Source organism: Sciurus vulgaris (genome assembly GCF_902686455.1).
Source record: "Sciurus vulgaris genome assembly, chromosome: 7".
Lineage (NCBI taxonomy): Eukaryota > Metazoa > Chordata > Mammalia > Rodentia > Sciuridae > Sciurus > Sciurus vulgaris.
Window position 1 is genome coordinate 55,700,880 of NC_136467.1, and position 26,341 is coordinate 55,727,220.

General features: G+C 35.2%; 1 protein-coding gene across 3 annotated transcripts in view; it reads left to right on the top strand.

The window, feature by feature from the left end:
• SESN1 (sestrin 1) overlaps window positions 1–26,341 on the top strand; it is a 95,203-nt gene that overhangs the window by 47,074 nt on the left and 21,788 nt on the right. The window contains exon 1 of one of the 3 annotated variants that reach the window (XM_079149145.1): window positions 24,366–24,556. The exons of the other annotated variants lie outside the window; for them this stretch is intronic. Within the exon in view, the coding sequence (XP_079005271.1) occupies window positions 24,455–24,556 (102 nt within the window). The 5' untranslated portion in view covers window positions 24,366–24,454. Of the gene's footprint in view, window positions 1–24,365; window positions 24,557–26,341 lie in introns of those variants that run through there. 3 annotated transcript variants of the gene reach the window in all.

Here is a 26,341-nt window from a genome sequence, read left to right on the forward strand (position 1 = left end):
TAATTTTGATTTTACTCTTACATGCTTACATAAGATTTGAATCCATTATATAGCTTAATGAATATCTTACTCCATTTTGTGTTGCTGTAACAAAATACCTGAGGCTAGATAACTTATAAAGAGGTTTATTTAGCTCATGATTTAGAGTGCCTGGAAGGCCTAAAAAGCATGATGCTAGTGTATTGGCAAGAGCCCCCTAGTTGCAGGAAAGCAAAAAGGATACCAGCAGTTGCAAAATGGGTTAAGTATGGAAAGGAATCATTTTTAACAAGCTCTTCTTTCAAGAATTGATCCAGTCATAGGAGACCTGGCCCACTCTTCAAGACAGTATGAATCCATTCATGAGGATGGATCACCCATGAACTAATTACCTCCCACTAGACCCCACCTCTTAAAGGCTTCACCACCTCTTAACATTGCCACACTGGGGACCAAGTTCCCAGCATATAAACCTTTGGGAGACAAACCACTTCTGAAACTTGACCATGATTTTCTCTTTTATAAGGTATTTGTTCTTTAACAGAAGAAAAAGAAATGAATCTACTTATAGAATTATAGGCATTACTGAATCTCACATGAACATATAAAGAAAGGGTGATTTGATGTCATTTTATCATTTTTACTCCTGAGGAAGAATTTGTGTGACAAGTTTTTATGGGTTTCTGTTTGTTGTTTGTTTTTATAATAGTACTTCTGAAATCGTACTAAGTACAAGCACACAGCTATTTACTCTAGCAAATTCTAAGTCTAGCCCTAATTTTACACAGTTGTGTATGTTTCTGAGAAAACACAAGTAGAGTATGTTAAAACTATTTTATCTCTGTTTTTCACTTTCATCTCTATCAATGGAATGAGAATATCAGTACTTAGATACTCCATATTCCTATTTTAGCACCACCCAATTATTTTATAATTATTTAAGCTCTAAAATTCTGATTATTAAATTGGATATGGACTAGATGCTGAATATAATTACACTGTTTAATCTGAGGGGATTTTAATTTTTTGGAGAACTTCAAAGCCATCCCTATGAATTAAGGTTGCCCTGACTGTTGCTACAGAGATAATAATTAGCAGAGATTTATGGTTTCTGGGCTTCCTATTGTTGACTAAATGAAATGAAACACACTTTTCTTTTTTTCTGTGCCCTGAATCCAATTTAAAAGGATAAGAGAAAAAAATAAGATTTTTAGAATCATGCTGGACAATATCTGAGCTAAGATTTTGATTGAAAAAGTAAATGTTTTAAAATGGAAAACAGTAGTGTAATGTTGCAATCATAGAGTTACATAGCATGGTTCATAAATGAGGTAACTTGTTTTTCTGGACTTATGGCCCATTGGGGAGGGAAAGATTATCTTTACAACTTAGAATATTTTGTGCCTTTTAATTTTATATCAGGAATATAACAAGAGTTACATTTTGGCTATGCTATGTGCAGGAGACCCTGTAGAAAAAAGACAAGGGAAAAAATCAGTAAGTTTCTTGATTCAAGTACTGAATCAAAGCCAAAGAAAGTTTTAAGCATCTATAAACCTTTTCGTTAGTACTGATGGAATAATGTGCCACTTTTCTGTCTCAGATTTATGATTATTTACTATAATTATTTTAAGACCATTTTTATTAGATTAGAAAGAGAACTTTAAGTGAACGTATCATACTTTACTAATGAAAAAATCTGAGAATAGCTTAACTAAAAATAAGAAAAATAAAATTGTGGTTGTACTTCCTTCAGGTATTTAGCTCAAGCTTCAGTAGAATTATCTGAAAATTATCAGGAAAAGAAACTACTTGTGAAGTGTTAAAACCACAATTTAAGAAAAAATTTCATAATGTCTTAGAGTATTAAGAACTACATGTTACAGCCAAACTAGTTTAATAGTATTGAATAAAATAATTTTCTCTCAAATCTATGATCAAAATAACTAAAAGCACCATATCCCAGCATTAGTAACTGGTGTTTTTCTCTTTCACTCTTCTGGAACTATGTATCTGACAATAGCCGTGTTCTCTTTATATTGAACTGAGACCGATGTTTACACTTTCTGTCTCACAAAAGGATTACAGTCCAAAGTTAAATAAAATTCATGTTAATCATTTGAAACTCTGGACTTACTTTCTCACTTAGGCAATCCAAAAGCCAACCCATCAAAGTTGGTTTTAACTGCATGGGGTTATAGAACTGTAGAAATGATAGCAAAAATGATGTTTAGATTCTATTTTAGTGTTGTTTCTATGAAAAAATTAAAGCTAAATGTTAAATAGGGATTTCAACAAAACTCCCCCTCCCCATTCAGCTGAATATCCTCTTCTCTCAGGCTACACTGGTAGAAGTTTCCAGGGAGAGGTAGGAATGGGAAGAAATTCTGAATGGGGGCTAGAACTGGGAAAGAATGGGGGGGAGTCTTCTGAGGGTTTCTGAAGATTTTTGATTTTAGCAAAATAAAAGGCAGATGTAATAAAGAGGGCAAATATTAAGGTCTAGGAGTTTTAGAGACTTAACAATGTTTGTCCTTATCACCTCTAATGTGAAAGAGGTTGTATGGACAAAGAAACCAATATGTGCTCCTTTCCTTTCTCCTTTTTTTCCTTTAGTCACATCTTTGTCTTTGTCCCTGAAAGCCCTCCTCACACCTTATTTTCTGTACTATGACTCTTCCTACCACTCCGTATGTGAGCTTTCTCCCAGTTCTTTAAACTCATCCTTCACTTTGCTCCTATGGGAAAATTCAAAACTACAGAGGTACAGAGAACAAATTAACAAACAAAATTCAGTCTACATTTTTAAAGAATACCTGATTTAGCTTTCTGAAGTCAGGGTCTATTATTCATCTAACAATGCCTAACACACAGCACTCACCAGAAATTTGTTGAATGAGTAATGAACAAATGAATACTGTTTTGAGAGCAATTTGGCTTTGGAATTAAACTAGGATAAAGAACAAAATGGACCCTAGAGTAGGCGAAGGTAGAGGATCGGTTAGGAATATATGAGCTATGGCAGTGGTGGGATAGCCCACAAGTGAATTCACTTGCCCCTTTTGTCTCCCTTAACACTATGGAAATGAGTCAATGGGAAGAGTATTTATAGGAATCCATAAGTATGCAGGGAAAATGAGAAGAAATGAAACAGAAAAGGCCAAGCATGTATCAGCTGAGAAAGAAAAAAACTTATTAAAAACATAAAATTGGAATTGGATTTCATTTTGTCTGTATTACTTAGGATCAGATCAGACCCCAGTAACAAAAACCCCAATATAAGATTTCTTAAACAGGAAAGGTTATTTATCTCTCACGTAAATGAAGACAGTCCAGAACTGGTTTAAAAGCTCCATAATTATCAAGAACTCAAATCCCCTAGTCCAACAGCCTCGTGATGTGATTTTGGTCTTTAAGATAGGTGCCCAAGATGGCTGCTCCAGCTCCTCATTTCAGAGAGAGGAAGAATTTATTGGGAAAATATAAGCATATGCTTTCTTACTTTAGTGATATTTAATATATACATTGTATTTCCTTTTTTATCTTATTGGTCAAAGATTAATGATTTGGTTACTCCCAGCTTCAAGAAAATACAGTCTTCATTCTGAGTGGCAGTGTGCACAGCTAAAGATTTGGGGTTTTATTAACAAAGGAAGAAAGAGAAAACAAACTCTAGGGACAACTAACCATCCCTAACTTGTTGACCAGAAGATTTTCTTGGAAATATATAAATAATAAAAATCAAAGAATTGTTAAGAAAAAATATTTAATATTGTTTTAAAAATATAGGTTATACTATGATATGTAAATTCATTGAGTCTAGGTTGTGCTTAACACTAAATTATTTATAGATACTTAGTAAATATTATTACGTAGGAGGATATACTATCACAAATGAAAAATTTTAAAAAGAACATCAATAATAATCTGTATCTTAAATACATATTATTAAAACCTAAGCACCAAAAGGAAGAGTAAAATTATTAGTATTTCCCAAATTCTGTGATAAAGAGCTTTATAATTTATATTCCAAATAAGATAGTGCTGCTGATTCAATGTTGTGTAGCCCCCACAGCTAATATTCACTGTCCACTTTGTATTAGCCAGTCACTGTGCATGACTTCATGTAATCCTGTGGCTCTCTATGAACTTACCATATTATCATTCTCCTTGTGCAGGTGGGGATATTAAGGCCAGGAGAGTTTTGATTTATCCTTGGAGCCTGGGTTGTTGGACTCTAATGCTAATATTTTTAGTCATTATACTTTACTTCTGCTTCTTTTATAAATGATTAATAGCATATGGTCCATCTGATTGTCATCTTATTGCTATACAGAAATGCAGCTGGAATCAATTATGAGAGGCAACATTAAATTAATGCTTGTTCTTAATTTATTATAAATATATTTTCTATCTAGATGGTAACCTGATAGTATGAAGGTGTCAAGATTTTGGTACTGTCACACAGTAATTTGGTCATTTCTAGCAGTTTTCATATTATCAAATTTTGTTCTTAGAGCCACCCTATGAAGTACTACCAATCCCATTTTGCAAGTGAAAAGTCATGAAGAGATAAAATAATGTGCTGGGGTTGGAATTCAGATCTTCTCATTTTAAGTTCAGATTAATTGTGCTGCCTTAAACTCTGAAGATAACTGTATAGCGACATTATGGAATAAAAACAGATGGGCACATCTGTCCACAAGTGAACAGATACAAATGAAAATAACCTCATTATCCCATTCATAAGCATTCCATCAAAACTACTTTGGCAGTGCCATCTTTGCCTTATATTTGGCTTAGGTGTAGAGAGAAGAATAGGACTTTGGGGAAAATAATATTTCTTCTTCTAATTAATGATCAATTTTTAGAGTCTGCTTTCTTAAATTTACTGAATAAATCTCTTTCATTCCATTTCTGCCAGCATCAGTCTAGATATTGCTAGTCTACGTGCCTTCAACTTCCCCCCTGTAGGTGGGACCATCCTAAAGGTTTTTCCTAATCTTCTAAAATCACAGCTCAATCAATCACTTTGATTCCCTACCTGAAACATTTTTAATGCTCTCTTATGAATCCACACTACTGATTGTACCTTTAGCATAATTCTACCTTACATGATTCTTTATTGGGTTATATGTCTCCTTAGAGCTGAAATTGTGATTTGTCTTTGTATATTCTGAAACACCTTGTGTGGGTTCTTGCAAAGTGCTATGCTCTCTATAGATGATTATTAAATGACAGTTGTTGAATTCTTGGCTGCTTCTTAGCCAAAATATGGTTCTTAAAAAATTGTAAGTTGAGGCTGGAGCTGTGGCTCAGTGGTAGAGTGCTTGCCTGGCATGTGTGAAGCCCTGGGTTTGATGCTTAGCACCACATATAAATAAATAAATAAAAGAGCCATTGACAACTAAAAATTTTTTTTTAAAAAAATGTGACTTATTGTCTTCAAATAATGGTTTATAAAATGTACATCTTCTTCCTACCTCAACCATGACTCTGATCCAATCTTCCCCTTCATTAAGGGGTTTGAATACACAAAAGAAGATTTGGAATATCTCCTCCACTGAGAATGAGGTTGTCTTCCTATTTACATTCCATTTTATTTTAGCATGCTGTGGTATATGTTGTTTGCCTTTTTACATATTCATATAATTATTAGGGAAAGTTAACCCCTAACTCTGTTTCTTGATCATATATCCCTCCTCACTTCATCTGATTCACCCAATTTGTACCAAGGGATCAGTGCTGGAAAGGATGAACCATTTCTTACCTTGAAGCTTTCAGTCTAACATGGGACACTGGCCAGCCCACTGGGAGTTACAGTCCCTAGAGATAAGTGCTATGACAGGGGAAATTTTTTTCTTTTTTCGTCCTCATTTTGTACATTTTTATTTATGTACAGTATGCCTGTACATACTGATGGGATTTGTTGTTACGTATTCGAACGTGCACACAATATAACAATATAATATGGCCAATATCACTCCCCACTACTCTACCTCCCATACCTTGGTCCCTTTTAGCTGGGGAAATTTGCAAAGGGGGATATCTAACCCAGGTGGGGAGGGGAGAGAAGGATTCTTCAAGGTAGGGCTCTCTCACTTCAGGCTGAAGATGAGGAGTGGGCCAGGATTAGAAGGGAAAGACTTGTACTCAGAGGGAGTAGCATGTGCTTAAGTCCAGAAGTGATTCTTTTGGGTAGACCACGAATTTCTGTGAAGTCATGAAGCTAGAGAAGAGGGAAGTAGTAAGTCTTGTTACTTTTTCCTTAGATGCATTTATTTCCTTTGCTCCGAGCTCATTGCAAAGAGTTACTACTTTCATCAGTTATAGCACTGCTCTTTAGGACTCCTTTATTGCCCACTACAGTATCCAGCCTATCACTGGTTTTCTTTCTTTTTTTCTTTCTTTTTTTTTTTTTTTTTTTGATACTGGGGATTGAACCCAGAGGGCACTTTATCACTGAGGTACAACACCAGCACTCTCCCCCTTTTATTTTGAGGCAGGGTCTCACTGAATGACTTAGGCTCTCACTAAATTGCTGTGGCTGTCCTCAAATTTGTGATCCTCTTACTTCAGCCTCCCAAACCGCTGGGATTACAGATATGTACCACCACACTGGCTGTCTCACTGGTTTTCTAAGCTCCCTAAGTTGACCGTGATTTCTATTACATATCTACTAACTCATATCTTTGACCAGAGCCAAGGCAATCTCCTTAGTGGCTCTTGAGTCTATTCAGCTTTTTCTGTCCTCTGTGCCATTCCCTCTACCCATCTTTTAAGTCTTTATTGACTCTACTCACGAATATTTGCACTTTGTGGAGTGGCTAGTGTTTGTTCTCTAATTATCTGAGTCTTTTATAACCAACCAGATTGTAAACTTCAGAGCTGACTCTGAAGCTGCATTTTAAACTGTTGAGTAGTGGAAAGGAAAAAGCACTGAACCTGAAGTCAGAATCGACCTGCATTTGACTTGTAGCTTTGTCTGTTGCATGACAGTTTTCTTCATAGGTAATACAAGAATGAGATTTATCTCATAGGTTGTTGCAAGATATTATATAATCCACTCTATGTCAAATTAATTTGTGGGTAGTAAATCTCTATACATTTCACATTTTGTTCCACAGTTCCCACTTAGAACCATATTCATTAATTAATATGAGTCTATGATTCCTTCCAAGACATGAGATCTTGAGAATTCTGATGTATTTTTTCTTTGTGACATATTTCTCTGTAGCCCAGACCTTGCTTAGTTTTATTCTTTCTCTGTTTCACCTATTCCCACCCTCTCCTCAGATTTATGGATGAAATCATTTTTAGACAATTGAAAATAGAATATTTAAGACATGAAAAAGAAGTTCAGCTGCTTCATTCTTCAAGACATTGGTGAATTCTATACTCATTCCTTCCTATACTCTGCATGCATGGGAAGGAACTTATTACTAGTGAACTTATTACTACACCCCAATATAAATGCTCCAAACATAGAGCATTGATCATGCCTTTTGGGAATTTACAGGCTTACGAAATTGTTCTGATAGTCTCGCTTCTTCAGGTTGTGTTCTTATTCTCTTCCACCCCCCGTGTTCTTTTTATTCTTTATAGCCATACCTCTCCTTACACCAGATTATCAAGTCAAAGTTCCTAGCAATGATTTTCTTGTCAGGTACCCAGGCTAATTTTGAAGGTTTCAGAGCTAGGTATCTTGGTTATGTTATTGCAGGACTAGAGAATGGAGAATCAGAAGAAACAGATGCATGCCTCTAAGTCTCAAGTGTCTGGAAAAGCTTAGGCCAAGGTAGAAGGCCATGTTAATTTCACCTGCTACTTGTAGCAGGTGGGGGAATACCCATCATTTTGAGGTTTGGTAACCTTAATATCTTCAGAACTTATGTTGTTTGACAGTCTGACTATATATAAGAATCTGAGAGGTTGAAACTCACCAAAATAAACTTTTTTGGATAAAAATTTATATAGGAAAATAACTTGCACATATCCTTTCTCACTAAGAAAAACAGAGAGAGTAGACAAATCTGCTTGTTAATGGGGGAAAGGAGTGAATTGTAGGAAAGGGGAAATGGCAGCATTTTGAAATTCAGCATTCACAGCATCTTAAGCAATAATTTACTCTCAAGAAAAAGATTTGATAAAGTAAATCATCCTTGCTTCTCATAAGAATTATTCTGAATAGTACAATTGGCATGAGTCAAGTGCATTTAGTCTGGAGACCCAACTTTTGGGTTCAATTACTGTATTTTAAATCATGGTTTCCATTGTTCCTTATAGAGTTCCTTAGTCATTAGTGGCTAGGAAAAGTCTGTCTAGGACATAAAGCTCCATAATGCTTAGAAATTGTAGGTCTTTGAAATTCCTTGTAAATTTTAGGGTCATTATGCCTCCTTTAGTCTCCCATTTACTGCTTACATTATTGCAAATCTTACATAGTAAATAATTTCCTTAAGCACAGAGGGAAATATCCTAAAATCATCTTCATACACTAAATCTCTGTTTCAGAGTAGGCATTAAAAAAAAAACTACAAGAATTTTAGACTATTAGGGTGAATCATTTAGACTCTAAATCTACATTTAGATTTAGTATATTTTAAATGTACTTTAAATGTACATTTTTAAAAGTGCTCTTCAAACTTAGTTCAAAGATTTTTTTTTTAATTGTAAACAGATGGGATACATCTTGTTTCTCTGTTTGTACATGAAGTAGAGGCATACCATTTATGTCATCATACATTTACCTAAGGTAATAGTTTTTGATTCATTGTTATTTTTTTTCTCCCCCCCTCAAAGATATTTTCTATGTCAGTCACTACAGGCACCATTGTGCAATTCTCGTACCATTTTTTCCCATTTCTTTGACTGCAGATTTACTAGAAAGTTTTGAGGGTGGTTGTTTTCTGATAGAAGTAACCACATATTCGGGGGCTTTTAAAAAGGGCCTCCATCCAACACACTGCTACCATGGCTTAGTCTTTATTGTATACCAGGTACTAAGATTGGGGTGGATTCTCTTTGCCTTTATGCAAAGTGCTGTTCAGTTTTCCATGTGGCACCAACTACTATTCCTTTTAAGAGAGAATTTTTTTTATGACCGTAAGCATAGTAGACGGTGTTGTTCAACACTTTCTTACTCCTGTATTTGTCTGCTCTAATCTCTGGCAGATAAACCATTTTTGCTGCATGGAGTCAATAGAAGAATCATTAGAGAGGACCTTAATTTAACTAGCATACATGCAAATATTCCAGAAGATTTTAAAATCAGATTTGGTCCCTACAAACAAAACAAAACAAAATAGTCCTGTTGGAGATATAGTTCTCCTTCCAATCCTTTCCTGATACAGTTGGAATATGGTTTGGTTGTCCTCCAAGGTTCGTGTGATTGGAGGATTGGTTCCTAGGGTGGCAGTATTGGGAGGTGTTATGGAATTTTTAAGAGGTGGGGCTTAATGGGAGGACCTTAGATCCTCTAAAGAGATGATGGTATTTCTCCTGAGAGGGTTGTTATAAAAGGAACAAGCCTAGCCCCATCTAGCTCTCTCTGCTTCCTGGTTTGAGTTGTAATCTGCTTGCTTCTGCCTATGCTGCTGCCATTGCTATTTGCCATAAGGAGATGCAGCCAAGGAGAAGCCCCCACCAAGCCTGTGCTATGTAGGTCATTTGGACTTTTAGTCTCCAAACCTGTAAACTAAATAAACCCCTTTTCTTCATATGTAGCTATCTTAGGTATTTTGTTATTGGAATAAAAAGTTGACTAATTAAATTTCTCTAAACCTTTGTTATCTGTTATAGAATTCTTATTAATAAGGTGGAAATATTGATATAGTAAATATATTTTAAAAATTGAATGTCATCTACCCATAATCCCATTCTCTGGAGAGAAACACTTTCATAGTTTAGATCTCAAATGGAATAAAATGTATTCAATTAATTAAATTAAAAGCTCAAACTTTAGAACTTCTGGAAGAAAACAGGAAAAATCTTGGAAGCAAAGATTTCCCAAATAGAATACAAAAAGCATGAGACATTTAAGAAAAAAATGATAAATTGAATCATATTAAAATGAAAAACTTGCCAGGCATGATCGCACACATCTGTAATCCCAGCAATTCAGGAGACTGAGGCAGGAGATTTGCAAGTTCAAGGTCAACCTCAACAATTTAGCAAGGCCCTAAGCAACTTAGACCTACTCTCAAAATAAAAAGGACTTGGGATATTGTTCGGTGGTTACACACCCCTGGATACCAAGAAAAATGAGAAACTTATGATCTTCAAAAGATGCCATCGGTTGGAAGAAAATATTTGCAACACATAATGAAGCAAAAAGTATTCATATTCAGAATACATAACAAATACTTACAACTCTGACAAGAAAAAAAGCTATCTGATTAAAAAAATGGCAAAAGATTAGAACTGACACTTCACAAAAGAAGATATATAAATGACTGGTAAGTATATTAAAAGATGTTCATTGTCAAGGAAATGCAAATATGAACCACAATGAGATATTACTGTGTCAGAATTTTACAACATCAGTACTTAACATTTGGGGCCATTTAATTTTTTGTTGTGGAGACTATCCTGTGCTTTGTTAAGATGTTTAGTAGCATTTCTGATCTTTACTTACTCCATATAGTAATACTCCCCACCACCAGTTGTGAAAAACAAAAATGTATGCAGATATTGTCAATATCCTGGGAAGGAGGGTGGGGAACAAAATTGCTCCTAGTTGAAAACCACTGTACCATACCAATTAGATTGTCTAAATCTTTTACAATTGACAATACTATGTGTTGATTAAAATTTGGCATAACTAGAACTCTCTTGTATTGCTGTTAAGAATATAAAATGGTGGTGGCACATCCCTGTAATCCCCAGCAGTTTAGGAGACTGAGGCATAGGGACCACAAGTTTGAGGCTAACCTCTGAAACTTAGCAGGACCCTTCCTTAAAATAAAAAAATATAATGGGCTGGGGGTGCACTCAGTGGTAGAACACTTACCTCACATGTCAAGACTCCAGGCTCAATAACCAGTATTGAAAAAAAATTTTTTTAAAGAATGTAAAATGGTATAACCACTTTGAAAAACAGTTTAACAGTTACTTAAAAAGCTAAACCTACGCCTATTTTATGATCTAACCATTCTGATCCAAGCCAAGGGATATGCAATCATATTCACACAAAACTCCCGAAGTCTTAGGGAATATACTATTCTGAATGAGAATTTTCCCCATGAAATGAAAATCTTAGGTATGACCATCCCTTATTTTCCCCTCTGCTATCAGTTTGATAGCAGTCACTACTCCCTTCTAAATTACCATGAACTTAGAAACCAGTTAAATGAACTTATTATACTTTTGTACCAGGTAAAAGTAAATTGTCTTGAGAGGCAAACCACATGCTCTGAGTACAGTACATATGCTCTGGTATATTAATTCGGTGGCATCTATTTTACAGCTATTTGGTTTTTTTTCCCTTATTTACTAGGTTTTGTTCATGAGACTGTCCAAAAAAAAGCTCAATTCAGGTATAATGAGATATTAACTGTACCAATAGTCAACCACTGTTAATGTTGGCTAACATCACTGATCTTCCTAGGTACAAGAAAACATTGCAAGGCGCGCGCGCGCGCGTGTGTGTGTGTGTGTAAGAGAGAGCATACACATGTGGTCACTGGATTAAATTCTAAAAAAAAAAAAAAAAAAACCACTCTGAATTCTTTCATTTTTTTAAGTAAGTAACACAATGTTTTGACACTAAGAAAAAATCCACAGTATTTTCCAATATTTTCTCATGATTTTTGTTTGTTTGTTTTGTTTTGTTGTTTTCTGGTACTGTGGTTGTCTTGCTGTACTGGGAATCAAAGCCAGAGCCTCACACATGCTAGGCAAGCACTTTACCACTAAGCTATATCCTCAGCCCTTTCTATTTTTATTTTGAGACACAGTCTTGCTAAGTTGCACAGACTGACCTCAGACTTGTGATCCTCCTGCCTCAGCTTCCTGAATAGCTGGGATTATAGGTGTATCATACCCACCTTTTTCAATGTTTTAGATCTGTGAAAATTACTTTATTATTTGCTAATTTGTCTTCATCTGTTTTCATTTTCCCTTTTACATAAAATGTTATTTTGTTTTCATGGAAAGATAATTTTACTCATTTGTTTTTGCTGATTCAAATCTATCGCTTTCTTTTTAGTGTTTGATGTGCAGAACCTGTAATAAAATGAAAATAAATTTTAAGTACCTACTTACATGTGATGTGCTGGTATTTTTAATTTCAAAGCAAGATTAAAATGTCCATAAATACACTTTGCCAAATCCTTGCATCTGAAACAGAATGTACTTTCAACATAGACCAAAAGGGACTTTAAATACTGTGTTTATACCTGAGAACTGAACACAACATAGGTACATCCACATATATTATTAGTAACTGTATCTAAAACATAGTGGATGGTATTTTGGAGATTAAGAGACAATATGATTGTGATAAACTCAAGTGGTAGATGACAGAAGATATTTCTCATTCAGCATGACAGCATTTACAAACTTTTGTTCAGAAGGTGAAATTTTAGTAGCCCTTTGAAAGAAGATATTATATATATGAGTAACATATTTATATAAATTTTGAAGAGGAATGTTTTTAACTTTTAGGTTTGTAAATTTAACCAATTCTTCATATGTAAGTATGCTAGTGTTGATGAAAATTCCAGCAATATTTAAATGGATACAGTTCTAAATAATTAAGGTTTAATATTCCAAAGAAAACATGAGCTTGATTTAAAATATCTGTTTACCCAATGATATAATAAAAGTAACTTTTTTCTTGATTTAACATAGTCTAATAATCTGTGACAACTGAGGGTAGAGACAAATGAAATTAGGATATCTCTTGTAAACAAAACCTAAAGGTAGTTTCCAGATATTATTTTATTATTTAATTCTAATTCTGGGAATTGAACCAAGGGGTACTATACCACTGGACTATATTCCCAGCCTTTTTTTTTTTTTTTTTTTTTTTTTTTTTTTTGAGTACTGGGGATTAAACCCGGAGGGGCTATACCACTGAGTTGCATTTCCTGTCTTTTTTACTTTTTATTTTGAGATAGTCTTACTAAGTTGCCTAGAACTTCACTAGGTTGTTGAGACCAGAAGTGAACTTGTTCACCACTGCTTCAGCCTCCCCAGTTGCTGGGATTACAGGCATGTGCCACAGCACCAGATTATAAACAATATTTAATTTTCCCCCACCTTCTTGTGGTATATAGGATATAATAAAATAGCAAGGGAAAATATACATGTATTTTTATTGCACTCTACAGTATTATTAATAAATCTGTTTTAAAGTATATGATGAATTTAGGAAATAATTGATAATAATAACAAGTAAAGTTGACTTAATTATTTTTTAGGGAACTAAATCTAGCAAATGGTTTAAGCAGTACTCAAAGAAAATTAAAGACGGTTATTGAAGATTATCATAGAAAATATTGGAAATTGCTTTGAAATACTTTATAAATTTGGCAAGACAAAGCAAAATGAAAAAAACTATTAACTATTTTTTCAGTGTTTTCTGTATTACAAAGCATTCTGTACATTTGAACAAATGTGAGGTTTAAAATGATGACATCTTTGAAACTCCTTGAAAACCCCCTCTAAATCCGAAGAAACCCTCTCAAAGTAGGATATATATAGAGTGATAGAAATGAAGTGGGAAAATTATATAGTATTGTACTGTGCAGGTTCAGTTTGCTTGATCCTGTCTTTTTTTTTTTTTTTTTTTTTAGGTTATGGTAAATATTTATTGTATGATTGTTTATTGATTCTTACTTTAAGGAAGTGTTCATTTTATGAAATAAATGATTGGGGAAAATATTTGGTACTTTATATACGTTCTATTATTTAAGTATTTGTATATTTTAAACAAAGTAGAACATTTTTTCAGCTGGTTAGATTTTTGATCCTGTCTTGAAGGTTGTATTTGTGGTCATTTTTACTCATGTTTTATGTTTTTGGATTTGGACAGTAGCATTTAATTTTATGGGGGGACCATACAGATTTTAGATATTGGATGTTAGAGAATTTTAAAAGACCAGAATCTTTTCTTATGGACATTCTTATTCTTTCTTATTTTCTTCTATAGCAAGCAAGAAAATTTCCCACAGAATTCTATATTTTTACTTAAAGTATATTTTAATGGCAACTTTAATGTATATAGTATCTGGCATAATAAAGATGAAGTAAATTATCCTATATTATTGAAATCAGATATGTTTTGTCAAGGGCTAGTGAAGAGATTTTTATCTGTATCAGTTACTTTTAACCTGGGACAGTATGTCCTGTTTTATAACTTGTTGTGTTCTGCTCTGACACTATATAATTTAAAAAAAAAAAAAATTGAAGGTTGGACCTTATTGGTATCTGGAGTGGCTGAGTCCTTACTTGTTTGTCTGCTTTGTGATTGGCTGAACACTGTTGCTAAGCTTGTTTTTTTTTTTTTTTTTTTGTTCTTAGGGAAAGTTAAAAGTTGAGGGTGACCTATATGAACTGCATCCTGCTACTTTTGACTCTGCTTTGCTCTTTTCTATGATCCACGTATTTTTCCTGACATCTTGAAGTTTATTTTTTTAACTTACCTATTCATAAACCTAATGTATAATATTTTAACATTTTAAAGTTTTAGTTGTATGTTTGTGGTACACACATTAAAGTACTATTGTTTAATTTTAAAAGTCTGGTTTAATATTTGAAAGTTGAACTTAGACTAAAGCAAGTTTTAAATAGTACTCAGCAAATTCATTTTTTTAAAAAGCCTGCCCATTATAAACACTAAAGATTATCTGGACATCAATAATATCCTTATTAATTAGCACAAATTCAAAGTACTTCAGTTAAAATTTGTTTTCAGTCTAAATGTAATGTGAAATATAATGCAATAGTTATTAGGTCAAATATTTATGATTTAAGATAAAGACATTTTTGTCTGAAGGATAAGATTGGCTTTATTCATTTTTTTTTCAAGAAGAAATAGAAATATTGATAATCCTCTCAGTTATAGTACAGATCTAGGACAGGATAGATCAAAGTTCTGTTGGAAGGTGAATTTGGTTTGTACTTTAGTAGTACTGTTGTGGTTCCCAGTACCTTTTCTCCTTGGGGTTCTATTTGCATGGATGGGAATAAGAATCTAAACTAAATTTCCCCCCAGCACTCTGATGAAACCAATAGAAATCCTTGGAGCATTCATTCTTGGAACCTTAAAGCCCAGTCCAAGTGATGGTTGAGTAATATAGAGAGCAACAGAGTATCTTGGATCCTCCAAACCTGCTGTGAGTTTTAGGGTACAGTGCATGAGATGTGGTATGTATGTATATCAGTGATATTCAAATACATTTAAAAATTGTTAGCATACAGCCCAGCATGATGACATATGTTTATAATCCCAGTGACTCAGAAGGCTAAGGAGGAGGATTACAACTCAAGGCCAGTCTGAGCAACTTAGTGAGACCCTATCTCAAAATAAAATTTAAAAGTGGGCCGCGGATCTAGTTCAGTGGTAGAGTGGGTTCACTCCCCAGTAACACACACACACATACACAAAGTTAACAAAGTTTTTAATCAAATGATATTACAGAATTCTGACATATATACTATCTAAAATTGGTGTTTTATTAACACTTTAAGTTCAGATAATGTTTAGTTATCAAATCAGGACAATGAGGCTAATTTATGTTTTAAATAAATTTGAAATTAAGAGGTTATGGGAGTAGTTGCAGTATTCCTGTATTTTATTTGTAATATCAAGAAAATTAGATTCACACAAATAAGTAGTTTTGAATGAAAACTTTTTGTTTGTTTTGTTTCTTTCAGTGCTGGGAATCAATCCCAGGACTTTGTGCATGCTAGTGGCAAGCTCTCTATACTTCTAACCCCTGAAAACTTTTTAAAATATTTCCCCTTGTATTTTCACAACATTCCTTAGTTAAATTGATCCAGAAGCTTGAACAAAAGTGTTAAAATAATTCTTGATTTCAGACAACTACTTCCATTCTCTCTTAGATGTAAAAGTTAAAACAAGAATCACCAAAATTTACAATATGCACTAAAACTAAAGAATCATGATGGGATGTAAAATCCATTCTTTTGACATTACAAGATAGACTATGATATCCTTTCAGGAGCGTGCACCTGGCAAAGGTGCCTGAGCTTCTCTTCAAATTTTCTAAAGTAAAGCACCCACCTGCTCTTTTAGTTCATTCACTATTGACTCACTACTGTGGTTTTACTCAAGAGATGTAAACAGGTATAACTTTTTAAACCAGACCAGAAGAGGTAATCTATATATCTACACCTGTCCTAATCACTGACACATTGGCAAAAATGTTCAAATAAGTTCTCACATAGATGACAGAAGCAGCTTTATTTAGTCCAGTAACTGAATTCTTGGTGGCAACATATTAGAGCACTCTCTAATTAGTTTTTAAATTTTATTTATTTTATTTTTTACAGTTCTGGGGATTGAACCTGGGGACCCTCTACTACTGAGCTACATCCCCAACTCTTTTTCAATCTTGAGACAGGTTCTCACTAAGTTGCCCAGGCTGGCCTCAAACTTTTGTTCATCCTGCCATAGCCTCCCAAATTGCTGGAATTACAGGTGGGTGCCAACATGCCAGCTTCTCCAATTAATTTAATGTCAATATACATTTGTAGGTTATGTTTAAAAGAAAGTTTAATATTTGGGGTTGAACAACATAAATGTAGTCTCCAGATGTGGTCCTGTACTTTGAGCTCAGGTTAAGAAATAATTACTTAATACCCTCTTGGAAAACAAGAGACCTCAGAAGGAGGTAAATAAAGAAGGTGATTTCAAATATTAAAAGACCTACAACAAAAGATACTCTCAAAGGAGCCAAATGGGGGTTCTTAGAGCTGTGCAAGTAAAGCATAAATTTCCCAAATTCCATTCACCATTGGTAGTAATAATCATGGGGGGAATAAGGGGCAGTTGTATAAATAGGAATGACAGGATAGTTACTAGAAACAAAAGACAATTTGGTTTTAAATTTTTAGAATGTTATCATTAGTATTTTATTTCATTGAATCAAAATTTTGTTAGTATGAATAAAGCATTTAAAATTCAGTCATGATTAAACTAATGGATCATTAATATGCATTTAACTGTGGCTAAAATGAATTCTACAAAAGAAATAGAACTTGAGGGCTTGGTTCTATCAACACTGTGGGCTCAGGATAAGTTAATAATAATTAGGTTTGGCTTTAATCTCTTTTGAAAAGATAATTTAAAAATAATATAACTGGACAGTTCCTTGTACTTAAAATTACAGTTTATTAGCCAAGTGGGTGGCACATGCTTATATCTCAACTATTCAGATGCCCAGACAGAGGGATTACAAATATAAGTCCAGCCTTGGCAACTTAGAGAGAACCTCCTCAAAATAAAATAAAAAGGGCTGGAATGTAGCTCAGTAATACAACACCCCTAGATTCAATTCCCAATACTGAAAAAAAAAAAAAAAATTTACAGATTACATACTAAACAGTTCTTATCTTGTAACCACAAACAGGGGCACTATGAAAAATTTTTAAATATTTTCTCCTATGTTTACATTTTAAGGCATAAATGAAATTCAGCCCTCAAAAACTCTTTTAAACGAGCAACAACAGGTGTTGGCGAGGATGAGGGGAGAAAGGTACACTCATACCTTGCTGGTGGGGCTGCAAATTAGTGCAGCCACTCTGGAAAGCAGTGTGGAGATTCCTTAGAAAACTTGGAATGGACCCGCCATTTGACCCAGCTATCCCACTCCTTGGCCTATACCCAAAGGACTTAAAATCAGCATACTACAGAGACACAGCCACATCAATGTTCATAGCTGCTCAATTCACAATAGCCAGACTGTGGAACCAACCTAGATGCCCTTCAATTGATGAGTGGATAAAGAAACTGTGGTATATATATACAATGGAATATTACTCAGCCATAAAGAATGATAAAATTATGGCATTTGCAGGCAAATGGATGAAATTGGAGAATATCATGCTAAGTGAGATAAGCCAATCTCAAAAAGCCAAAGGACGAATGATATCACTAATAAGTGGAGGATGACACATAATGGGGGGGAGGGAAGGGTTAGTGTTAGGGTTAGAGTTAGGGTTAGGGAGGGGGGCAAGTATGGAAGAAGGAAGTACTGTATAGAGCGTAAAGAAGGGTGGAAGGGGTGGGGGGAAGGGGAAAAAATAACAGAATGAATCAAACAACATTACCCTATGTAAATTTATGATGACACAAATGGTATGCCTTTACGCCATGTACAAACAGAGAAACAACATGTATCCCATTTGTTTACAATTAAAAAAAAAAAAAACCTCTTTTAAAGCTTATATAATAAGGTACATATACATAGTCTGATAAGTATTTTCTATTTGCATATGTCATAAATTTAGTATCTTTAGTTACGTTTTATTGACTTTGTATCAGGATTTTCTTCTCCTTTAAAGCCTTTAGTAATTCCTAAGAAAATATAGGATAAAGATCTCTCAACTTCCTACCAATACTCGCCTTTCCCTGAGCGTCACAGTATTCCAAACCCATTCCTTCTTATTTAATTCAACAATTATGCTGAAAAATAATTAGCCTCTAAAAGTTATGTATCTGAATAAAGCTTCCTATTTAATTTTGCTATTTCAGTAGACATTCCTTCCTATCATTTCACCTGAGATAGCCCTGAGGATAATTAAAGATAAACTTGGTTACAAAGTGTTCCATGAACCTTGTTTCTGTTCCACAAAACAATGGTATATATACATGGAGTGTCTGACTTGTATGTACCTGCCTGATTTAACAAGTGATCCATACATGCTGTTGCCAGAACACTTATAGCTGCCATCCTGGTGTTGCAAGAGAGCAGGCACACAAACACACAACAACAAGAACAACAACAACAAATTCAAAGAAACTTGGGAGCATCTGTGGAGTCCCAGGAGGAAAAGGGGAGAGATGCTGAAAAACAGAAGTTACTTAGCAGAGCTGAACCCTGGGACAGGGTGATTCCCAAGCAGAGCCCACCTGAGCACATAGTGGCCCAAGCTTCCAAAAATCTGTACACTGCCCAAATCTTAACAAAATAATATTGGACTTGAAATTTGTTATCAAGCTTTTAATTGAGCTAAAGTTTTATTTTTAAATGGAAACATCTCTTTGAAGTTCATTCATTTATATATACACTATGTGTTAGGCCATAAAGCATTGGAAATACAGCAATAAACAAAAACCAAAATTCTGATTTTTAATACAGCTTACCTTCTATTGAGACAGACTAAATAAATAACTATCACTCACAGTCAGCAGTGTGGATTGGTTTAAGAAGTTTGCTTTCTTTTCATCTATCACTTATTTTAAAAGGAATGGGAATAATGTGAGGAACATCTAGAAGGTTGGGTAAACTCAGATGTGACATGTAGTGAAGGAGCTTTGAATAGCATTGAGGTCACCAGAGACCTGGGAATAGACAATGAGAGGAGTCACAAAAATGAGGAAATAGAATGCTCGCCCTGAGTATAAGCAAGGGAAATACATTTTTCTTTCTTTCTGACTTCTTTTCTTGCTTCCAAAATCAAGAACTTAAACTTATATAGTCATCAAATTTTTAAAAATATATATATTCATTAAAAGAAGCAGTCTCGTAGAATAACTTCTGCTTTGGATTCAGACAGCCTGGATTCTAATCTCAGGCTACATTTTACTAGTTTTATAACCTTAAATGAATTATCCATGCTTTAGGAATTTGTTTTACTTATTTGTAAAATAAAAATACTTATATCTGTTTTATACATGTAAAATGCTTCATGTCTGATACATAGGAGTTGATTTGTTACTAATCTTTTTATTATTAACCTGAAAAACCTGACCACACACTTTAACACACTGAATCTTTGAGTGTAGAAGTAATTCTAATTTAAAACCACTGACACTTTTTGAAATACTGCTTATTGATAAGCATGGGTAATGGCCCATATTTCTGAAATCTCTGTGTAGAAATTTAAAACACTATGCACTTCTAAAACAAACAAACAACAACAACAACAACAACAAAAAAACCCTGACACAAGAAGACCAAAGATTTATCAGCATTCTTGCTTCTTTAAAGTAATGATTCTAAAAATTAAACTGAAGAAGTAAAAGCAAAGGAGAACAACATATAATTAAAGATCAGTGCTAAAAGGATCTGAATGTACCCCAAACATGATGTTGAAAAGAAAAAAAGTGCTTAACAGACAAGCTATATATATCAAAACAGGAAGATATGAGCAAGGGTGGGGGGAATTTTGACAAAATTAATAAGCAGAAGCAGCCTTATAAACCAGCATTTATTTCAAGGGAAATATTTTAATTGACAATAGAGGAGTTTTGAAGACTGCTTAAATCTTTTAAATCTAACAAATCTTACTCCACTTTTTTTTTTTTTTTTTTCCTTTGGTGCTAGGGATTGAACTCAGAGGTACTTTACCACTGAGCTACATACCCAGTCCCCCCTCCCCCCACCTTTTTTTTTTTTTTTAAACAAGGTCTTTGGTTTAAAGTCTAAAACCATTGTTGTATGTTTTCTAACCAATTGTTAATTATAACTGATCCAATAAATGTGCAAATTATATTATTTTAATATACCTTTTTTGGTTAGGGAGAAACTTTAAGTTTTAACATGTGGTCCATAGAGCATGATTATGCCTTTTAGCCTGATAATTATTCTCTACTAGAATATACTTGTTCCTTTTCATGAATCTATTATAATTTTTTAAAGACCTATGGTTTCAGAAAAGACAATTGGTCAACAGAACAGATAATTTGAAAGGATAAGAACTAGAGTACAATGAAACATGATTACCTCCCTCAAGGAACTTATTACCTTGTTGCAGAGACAAAATCCACCTTCATCCCTTACACTTTTCTCCATTCCCATAACTCTTCAGACTACCCTCTTGCCTTGCCAAAATTGCCCCAACAGCTGTTCTAACTGATCACTTGCCTCCAGTTTCGTCCTTTCCAATACATTTTTCTAAATCTTAGCTGAAATGCAACTCTGATGTCACATTGTTATTTAAAACTTTCAATAACGTCACAAAATTCTTAAGAATGAAATTCACATTCCTTAATGAAGTTTGAAAAAGGTCCCTAATTTATTGCTTATCTTTTACCTAAATTCTTTCCATAATTCTCACCTTCTGCTCTAGACCTAATGAACTCACTTTATTGGGTTTCCCTAAAGGACCCATCTCTCTTGCTTCTGTGTCTTTGTTAAGACCTGTCTTGACTCTCCCAAATCCTCCCAAACTTTCTAATCCAGTCATCTCTATTAATGCTAAGTTCCATCCCAAATGTCTCTCTTCAGGAAGCTTATCTTGAACCACCACTCCAAGTATTTTATACTTCTCCCTAAGTATTTTATACTTCTATGCTAAAATCAAGTCATTTGGCATCACTTTGCTTATATAGGTGTATCAGCTTGTTCTTAAGGAAAATAAGGCTGAAAGCATTCCTGCTAAAGGTACAGTTGACCAAAACTTTCTTAGAGGAAATAAGCTATGTCAGAATTACTATTACTTCTTTGAGTAAATGTCAGGATTCTTCCTAAAAGGAAGAAAATGTTAAAATGAATTGTTTAAATAGCAGACTTTAAAATACTGCTGGCCTATATTGATAACCTGTATTAAATATATATATAAAAAAAGTCCTTTCCAATCACTGTTCTTGCACTCAATGTTCATCTTTTTAGCAGATGTTTATTGCATGCCTGCATGAGTCCACCACTGGATACCTTCAGTAGGACATTTGGCCTACTCAATAATTAAATCGTTGAAAAAAAAACAAACTTTTTATTGAATGATTTGAAACAAAACATTTCCAGAAGTGAAATCTACACAATGATGTTTGCAGGCCAATTAATACATTTGTTGCAATGTTTGGTCACTGTAGGTTTATGAGGCAACTTTTTTATGTTAAATAGACTAATTCACAGTACTGCTTTATGTAACAAAGTAGAAATTAGTACTCTTTGAAATATTTAGGTCAGTATTTATAAAGACCATAAAGAAATCTTGACATTTAATGGCTTAAAGTTTCTCTGTAAACCACTGAATTAGAATGTGTTAAAATTATTTTTCTTTTCATATAAGGCAGTATTAACATAAATACTAGATTGAAACTTTCTGGAAAAAGGAATCCTAATTGGAACCTCTCACTCAATTTTAGTACATCTAAAATATTTTTTCAATAAATAATTATCAAGTTCTAAACATCAGACACTAGTATATGTATGCTGTTTGCAGTTTTAAACTGCATTTAATTATTTAAACCACTTTGGGGTCAGTTGAATAGGTACTTTTCCTGGGCTTCTCATGGAAAATAGAAAGGTAAGTAAGCATTTTCCATTTTGCAATAGATAATAATTTAATGTCACAAATAAGGTGACAGAAAACAGAATCACAGCTCAACTATTCCAGTACCAGAGTCGTCATTTTTCATGTACTTCTTTCATTTTCTAAATTATATAGTTCACAAGCCAATACATCAGGTGCTTTTATGTTCCCAAGTTATTCATTTATAACCAGTCTTAGAGGGCATATCATATTGCTGCAAACTGAATGACATAGTAGGTTTGTTTTGTTTGTTTGTGGTTGAGTGGACATTTGGTTATACATTTTTGGTGGGGGTCCAAGGTGGGGAGGCCCGTGCTCAGTGGAAGAGCTTAAGAAGCCGCTGTAGCCTTTTTTTCTGTTAACATGAACTCAAAAAGTCCTCTAGGCCAGTAAAAAATATTTTGTGTACTTTTGTTTTTTAAAATTTTGTTGTTTTTTATTTTTTAATTTTTCGGTGGGCACTTTAGTTATTTTTAAAAGCAGTTTATGAGAACACTTAACATCTAATTTATCTGGAGGAGATAAAGTTACCATTTTTAAAATTTGTTCTAATTACTTATACGTGACAGTAGAATGCACTTTGACTTATCATATGTAAATGGAGTATAACTTCTCATTCTTCTGGTTGTACCAGTGGGTCCTGTAGTCATATATGTACATGGGGTAATAATGTCCGATTCATTCTACTCTGCTCCCTACCTCCATACCCCCTCCCCTCCCTTCACTTCTTTCTGCCTAATCTAAAATAACTCTAAGCTGAAAGAGTAATTTAGGCTTCTCTGAGATGTTGTAACCTCCCGAAGACTGAAACTCATTTTCATTTGTGAATTCTGGTTCTGTGTCCATCCGTCTTTGCTGATTTAATTGCTACTGTTTCCTTCTGTTTTCTGTTTGTTTTTGTTTTTGTTTTGTTGGTGCTGGGGATGGAACCCTGGGCCTCCTGCACACTAGGTGAGCACTCTTACTGAGCCACACTCCCAGTCTTCCGCTTGTTTCCATCTGTCCTGCCTAACATCATTTTTTCCTTAACCTGAGCATGTAAGCTTTTGAAAACACAAGGGCAAATATGGAAAAAGAAACCTAATTTACAAGTTGATTTTTTAAAAGAAGTTAATAAAGCTATGTAAGGAAGGAAATACTATCAACAGAGAACTTGAGATATATGGGTTGTAGATCCAACAATGTCAGTTATTAATACTCTTTCATAACCTATATTTTCTTAAGTTCCTCATCAGATTTCAGAGAGAGATTCTTTCTTTAAAACCCAGGGTGCTTATGAGGGAATATTAGAACACCGAAAGCATTAGAAGGTACTTGGGAAGAGAAGACATCTCAGAGGTCTGCTACCAAGGCTTAATGTCTATGGAAGAGAGTGATATTTATAGATTGTACACTTTGCCAAAAATAAACATTAAATTGAATATAGGCCACGGTCTCATACTTGTTCCTGTATTCCGTGACCCATTCAGCGTTGTTTGGAAATTATCGGAAAGGAAGAAGGGAAATTTCAATAGTTTTTACATTTAAAGAGAATTTGATTCCTCCTGGAGCTGTCAGGCTCTGTCTAGAGGTTGGTTGCTGTTGGCTCTAGATACATGGCTCGAGCCAAGTGGGGACGGGAGGATAGACTCGCTTTTTCTCCGAAGCCGGAGGGCTCGCGCGGCACCTTCAAGCCACAATGCACGCTCACCTCCCGGTCCACCCGGCTCCTTCTGGACCTGAGAATTAGCTCATCGCCAGGAGCCTGGCCTTCCAGGTTGTTTTCCGTCTGACCGCGTCAGGTCGTCCGCCGCCGCCTGCCCATCGGCGCCGAAGGGACGGGGTTATGCGGAACCCGGACCCCTCATTGGCGGGCGCGACCGCCAGAGCAGAGGAGTGACAGGCGTGGGGTGGGGCGGGGCCGCGCGGCTTGTTTGTCGGCACCGCCCCGCCCCCGACGTCCGCGCTGACTGAATCGCTGCAGCCCAGAGCCGCGGCTGGCCGCCCTGCTCTCGCCTCGCGTGTCCGCAGTGGTCCCTGCGCCGACATGCGCCTGGCCACCGCCGCGAACGAGGCGTACACGACCTCGTTGACAGTCTCGGAGCTGCTGGGCTGCAAGCAGTGCGGCGGGGGCCGTGTCCAGGACGAGGTACCCGGGCGAGGGGCTGGGTGGACGGGCGGGTTCACCTGGCCGAGTCGCCTGTGCTGTGCGGAGTCGCGTCGTGGTCCACATTCGCACCCTAACAGCATCCGAACCGCTCCCCAGAGAGGCGGGAGCCCGCGTAGCAACCCCAGGCTGGCCGCCCTGTACCGACCCGTGTGTCTTGGCCATCCAGCGGAGCTCAGGTGGAGGGGCGGCCTGTGTTTGGCAGGAAGACCTTTTCTACCCAGAGTCGACCCCGGGGCCAAAAATGCTGAGCTGGGAGAGACAGCTGAAGAGGTCATTTAAATGGAAGTCTCCGAAACATAAATAACGTTGTTTTCTGTACAAGTCTCCACAAGTCAGGAACCCAACCAAGCTCTCTAGTCCTAGCGTAAAACAGCCTGTGGATTTTTATCTCCTAGTGTTGTCAAAACAGATTATTCAGCCATCCTCACCCCCTCTGCCTCCTACTTAAATAAAAAAGGGAAAAATACAGTTTGAGTCCGCGGAAAGAATATGTTGCCTAGAATAAATATGTTCTGCAAGCTCAATGACGTTATGCACAGCGTTTACCCTTGTTTATTAAACCATCCCAGTTGTGTCTGAGTTGGCTTTCAAAAAGAGCTATTTAATTGTGATTTTTTTTTCTCAATAGATGGAAATAGGACATTTGAAAGTTACTAATGTATTCTTAACTAAACTTGAACCTTTAAAATACTTTGATTCAAAAGGTAATGCGAAGGTAGAGAATTTTTAATTGGTATGAATTATTGCCTTAGCTCAAGAAATCTAAGTGTGAATAATTTCTCTGCAGCTTTGCTTATTAAAATGGCTCAGGTTTAGTAATTACATTTTATTTAGTTAGTTATTTTTGGCAAATGGACTGTATATTACCAATACAGTATGTATATCATGAAAACTTAAATAAACCTTGTGAAGGGTATAGAACACCAAATTTTTTTTAGATTTTAATATCGATGAATATATTATATAGATAACAGAACAACCTTAAAAAAATCTCATAACGTTGCTCTGGAAGCTTTACCAAAGTGAGAAACAATATGAAAGTGTTGAATTAGCATTTACAGTTTCTGTTTACAGACCATAACAGATCTTTTTTCATTTTGAGTAGAAATGAGCCCCAATCATCATGCCTGAATAGATCTGTTATTTCTGGTGGTGTTTGTGTGCAGAATCCTGATTCTTGCCCAGATCTAGAATTTCTAAATATAACCATGTAAAGTAGAAGATAAAGAGATACATTTTAGCTTGCACATTGATTATAGTGCTTGGGGGATTGTGTTCAGGAAACCAGGAAGCTGTGCGTAGTTTTATTTCATTTTTAATACATCCAACATGTAGGAAGTTAAATTGGGAAGTAGTACATTATAGCAAAACTAGTCACTTTATGAAAGAATTAATGACACAATTCTTTCAAATAGCAAGCTTCCATAATGCTTTTAAATTAAAATTAATTTTCCAGAAATGGAACTCCTCAGCAAAGTGTAGGGCACACCTAAGGCCTAAAGCAGTTTTCCAGTGAAATAATGTGTGTGTGTGTGTGTATGTGTGTGTGTGTGTGTGTTTTAACTAGGCCTGTACTCTAGTACTGAGCCCCATCCCCAGCCCATATGTAATACTTCGAAGTCAGTAAGTTTTTATTTTTCTAAAATATGGTTCATAGAACACTCACAAGAGAGGGACTCTACATATTTCTTTGTTTTATTTTGCAGTACTGGGCATTAAACTGAGAGACACTGTATCACAGAGCTATACCCTCAGGGTCCTCCT